The sequence below is a fragment of the Zea mays genome, chromosome 8 (genome assembly GCF_902167145.1).
Source record: "Zea mays cultivar B73 chromosome 8, Zm-B73-REFERENCE-NAM-5.0, whole genome shotgun sequence".
NCBI classification, from domain to species: Eukaryota; Viridiplantae; Streptophyta; class Magnoliopsida; order Poales; family Poaceae; genus Zea; species Zea mays.
The window spans coordinates 40,441,127-40,444,125 of NC_050103.1; the positions used below are offsets into that span (position 1 = coordinate 40,441,127).

Consider the following 2,999-nt stretch of genomic DNA (forward strand, 5'->3'; position numbering starts at 1 on the left):
TACACCGATGTGCTATCTTTTGTGGACACTCTCAGAATGATCGCTGCATTTTGTCTCGATATGTCGCGATATTCTAATCATATCTGTCTTCAGTATCTTGTCAGATACCCTCTCATGAATTTGCATCTATCTTCAGTCTGGGAGTTACATGCTTCTCCACCCTTAAATATCCTCATTCGAATCTCGGGACGAGATTCTTTTTAAGGGGAGAAGGCTGTGACACCCCAGGTGTCTAATTTGCATTATGTCGGGAGATTAATCCTAATCTCGGATGCTCAGTAAAAATTTCTATTTCTCGATCATGCCTATCTCTGTTTATCAGGCTTTCTCTTGGAAGTTCACTGAATTCAGAGTTAATCGATCACGAGAAACAACCAGTTTTGGAGCCTGTTAAAACTTTTTATTTCTCGGCTCGAGTGCCAACTCGTTAATCCTTCTCGATTTATAAAATCTTGTCTAAAGATCATTTAATCAAAACACTCGACTATTGTTAGTGGAGCTGTACCCAAGTCTAAATCCTCAACCTTCGATCTATGTCCAAAAATTAATCCGACTCCGTACTCTCACACGGAATACTCAGTACGTCGTCCTCTAATTATTTCTTACTCGACTCGGCCAAATATCTCATGTCCGAACCGAATTCAAAACCCCGTATTGACAACAATTTTTAATATCACGATTCGCCTTCTCCGACTAAAAATCCAAAGCCGATCGAATCTCAGGACGATTTATTTTTGAATCACGCGTAGGTAAATATTTTCGAGCGAAATCAAATTAGACTCTCGACCGAATTAATCGCTCAACCTTCCGTTCGTCCGAACTCTTTTCGCTCTGTTTCTCCGTAGCGACGAACTCCGCGAGAGCATTTTTATTCCAGAAAATAAATTAGCGCAGCCCGATAACGTGTTTTGGGCCAAGCCCATTCCAGCCCGATCCAGCCCATTAAGAAACCCTAACCCTAGCAATTTTCTATAAATAGAGGTGCTCCTTCCTTGCTTGGCTTTTATTCACCTACACCCCTAGCCGCCACTTTCCTTCTCCCTGGCTTATTCTCCCCACGCCATCCTCCTTCCTGCTCCTTCACACACGCTAGGGCAGGGAGCCCTTCTCCTCACGGCTGCGCGCAGGAGCTCCTCCCATGGCCGTCGACGCCCTACTCTCCTCCATGGCCGGCGCTCGAGCTCCACTCCTCACCATGGCGCCCTCCTCCCTGGCGCTCGCTCCCTGCAGGCGAGCAGCCGGCGCACCTTTTCTTCCTCCCTGGTCTCCACAGCAAAGCAGCAAGGAGCTCTGCTCCTCCTCTTCCATGGACGTCGCCCTCTCTCCCATGGCGTGACGCCGTGCTCCTCCAACCAGTGCCTCCATCTCCCACCCGACCTCCTCCCTCTCTGCGATCCCCATGGCCGTCCGGCCCTGCACAGCGATCCCTTTCCCTGGCTCCAGCACGCAGAGCAGTTTTTCCGGGTCCGAACTCGAGCAGTGGCCCACCGTCGCCCATGGACGACCTCCATGGAGGCCGCGCCCCTCTCCCTTCTTCTCCCCTGCTCGTTATCCCTTACGCAGCAGCAGCCGGGTCTTCGTCTGTCCGCGGCATGCAGTAAGCAGGGTGCCCCTTCTTCCTCCCGCTTCACGCCAACAAGCTCCTGCCATGGCCGGATCTACCCCCTCCATGGACGCCCAGAAATTCCAGCAGCGAGCCCCCTTCCTCGCTGTTCGTCGTGGTGCCCGCCGGCTGTTCGACAAAATGTGCAGCAAGCCGCGCGCTGCAGCAGCCCTCCCGTTCGATCTCCACTCCCCTCGTCGCGTGTCATCGCTCTCGTGCTCGCTGCGCAGCCCCATCCGCGACGCCGTCGAAACTCGTGGTGAGAAACACCCCGTTGCCCTTGCTATTATCATATTTTTGCGCTCGGAAAAATATTGAACTGTTGCGTGTGTCTAATCACAGCTAGTGGTCGACGCCGCGCTTCGCGCCTTGGCCGTTCGACGAAATGCCGAGCCATGTGGACAGCCCACACGCCTAGTCACGACTCGTTCAGGTTGATTGATTTATAGTTTATAATACGTATGCTTTGATTGATGTCGGGCAGTGCATGTATATATGTGGATGTATGTAATATGTTGTGGCTATACACGTTGGTAGGATCGCGTTTGCGATTGGAGAACAAGAGGTTAATTGATGTGCGCGATTTGTAGTGGTCTAATTATGTTTTGGTCGATGATGTGCATGTGGTTATATGTGTGTGAAAGTATAATTGTATGAATGGACGCGTGTAGGGAAGAAAAAGAACTAGAAAAGAACTCGGTTGTTTTTAGATTTCGATAGGAATATATGCGATGTGTTGTTTGATGCGAAAACTAAGTTTAAATAAATAAATGCGGATCATGTTTTAGGGAATACATCGATAGATGTTTATGTGAGAAGTGTATTGGTTTTAGGCATATGATCAGTGATGGTGATAGTCGATGCAAATCAGGGTATGATTTGTCCTGTCGCAGTCACTATGTTGTTGATGTCTTGTGCGTAATATGGGGACACATGTGTGTGTGTTCCGTGGTGTATTATAGTGGTGGTGGCGTAAGATAATTGATTGAGGTGTGCGAGTATATGCCGTAATATGGTTATACTCGCAACAAAGGAAGATGTTTGTACTTGTGATGTATTACAATAGCCGTGTGTCGTGCAAGTGTCCACAAACGGTGAAAGGTGGTGTATGTTGGTAATTAGAAAATGGTCAATTTGTTAGCCAATAGCCAAGCTTATGCCGAGATTTAAAATATGGGCAAGTTGAAATTGAAATCATGCTTATCTAGGCGTGTGGTTAAATAATAATAATTTTGGCTTGTGTAGTGAGGTGGTGACATGCCGAAGTAGTCATCGCTTCCTCTATGTTTTTAAGTCGAGTCAAAATGCGGGGTACTAGTAGTACGCTAGGCAGGCGATGTTCCAAATAGATAAGTCAGGTGATGTGGTAGTTGTCAAGCGTGATAGAGGTTGAGTC

The 2,999-nt window shown here is 48.1% G+C and overlaps 1 protein-coding gene across 1 annotated transcript; it reads left to right on the plus strand.

Annotated features, from left to right (window-relative positions):
- Nucleotides 1-1,063: 1,063 nt before the first annotated feature.
- LOC109941749 (uncharacterized) lies at nt 1,064-2,177 on the plus strand. The gene is made up of 3 exons (XM_020542957.2): nt 1,064-1,862; nt 1,946-2,036; nt 2,141-2,177. The coding sequence occupies exons 1-3, from the start codon at nt 1,400-1,402 to the stop codon at nt 2,175-2,177; spliced, it is 591 nt and encodes a 196-aa protein (XP_020398546.1). The 5' UTR covers nt 1,064-1,399.
- The last annotated feature ends 822 nt before the right edge of the window (nt 2,178-2,999 follow it).

Coding starts and splice junctions, on each gene's coding strand:
- LOC109941749 (XM_020542957.2), top strand. CDS start 1,400: ATGGCCGTCCGGCCCTGCACAGCGATCCCTTTCCCTGGCTCCAGCACG. Junction 1,863..1,945: donor CGACGCCGTCGAAACTCGTG/GTGAGAAACACC, acceptor GTCTAATCACAG/CTAGTGGTCGACGCCGCGCT. Junction 2,037..2,140: donor CCTAGTCACGACTCGTTCAG/GTTGATTGATTT, acceptor ACACGTTGGTAG/GATCGCGTTTGCGATTGGAG.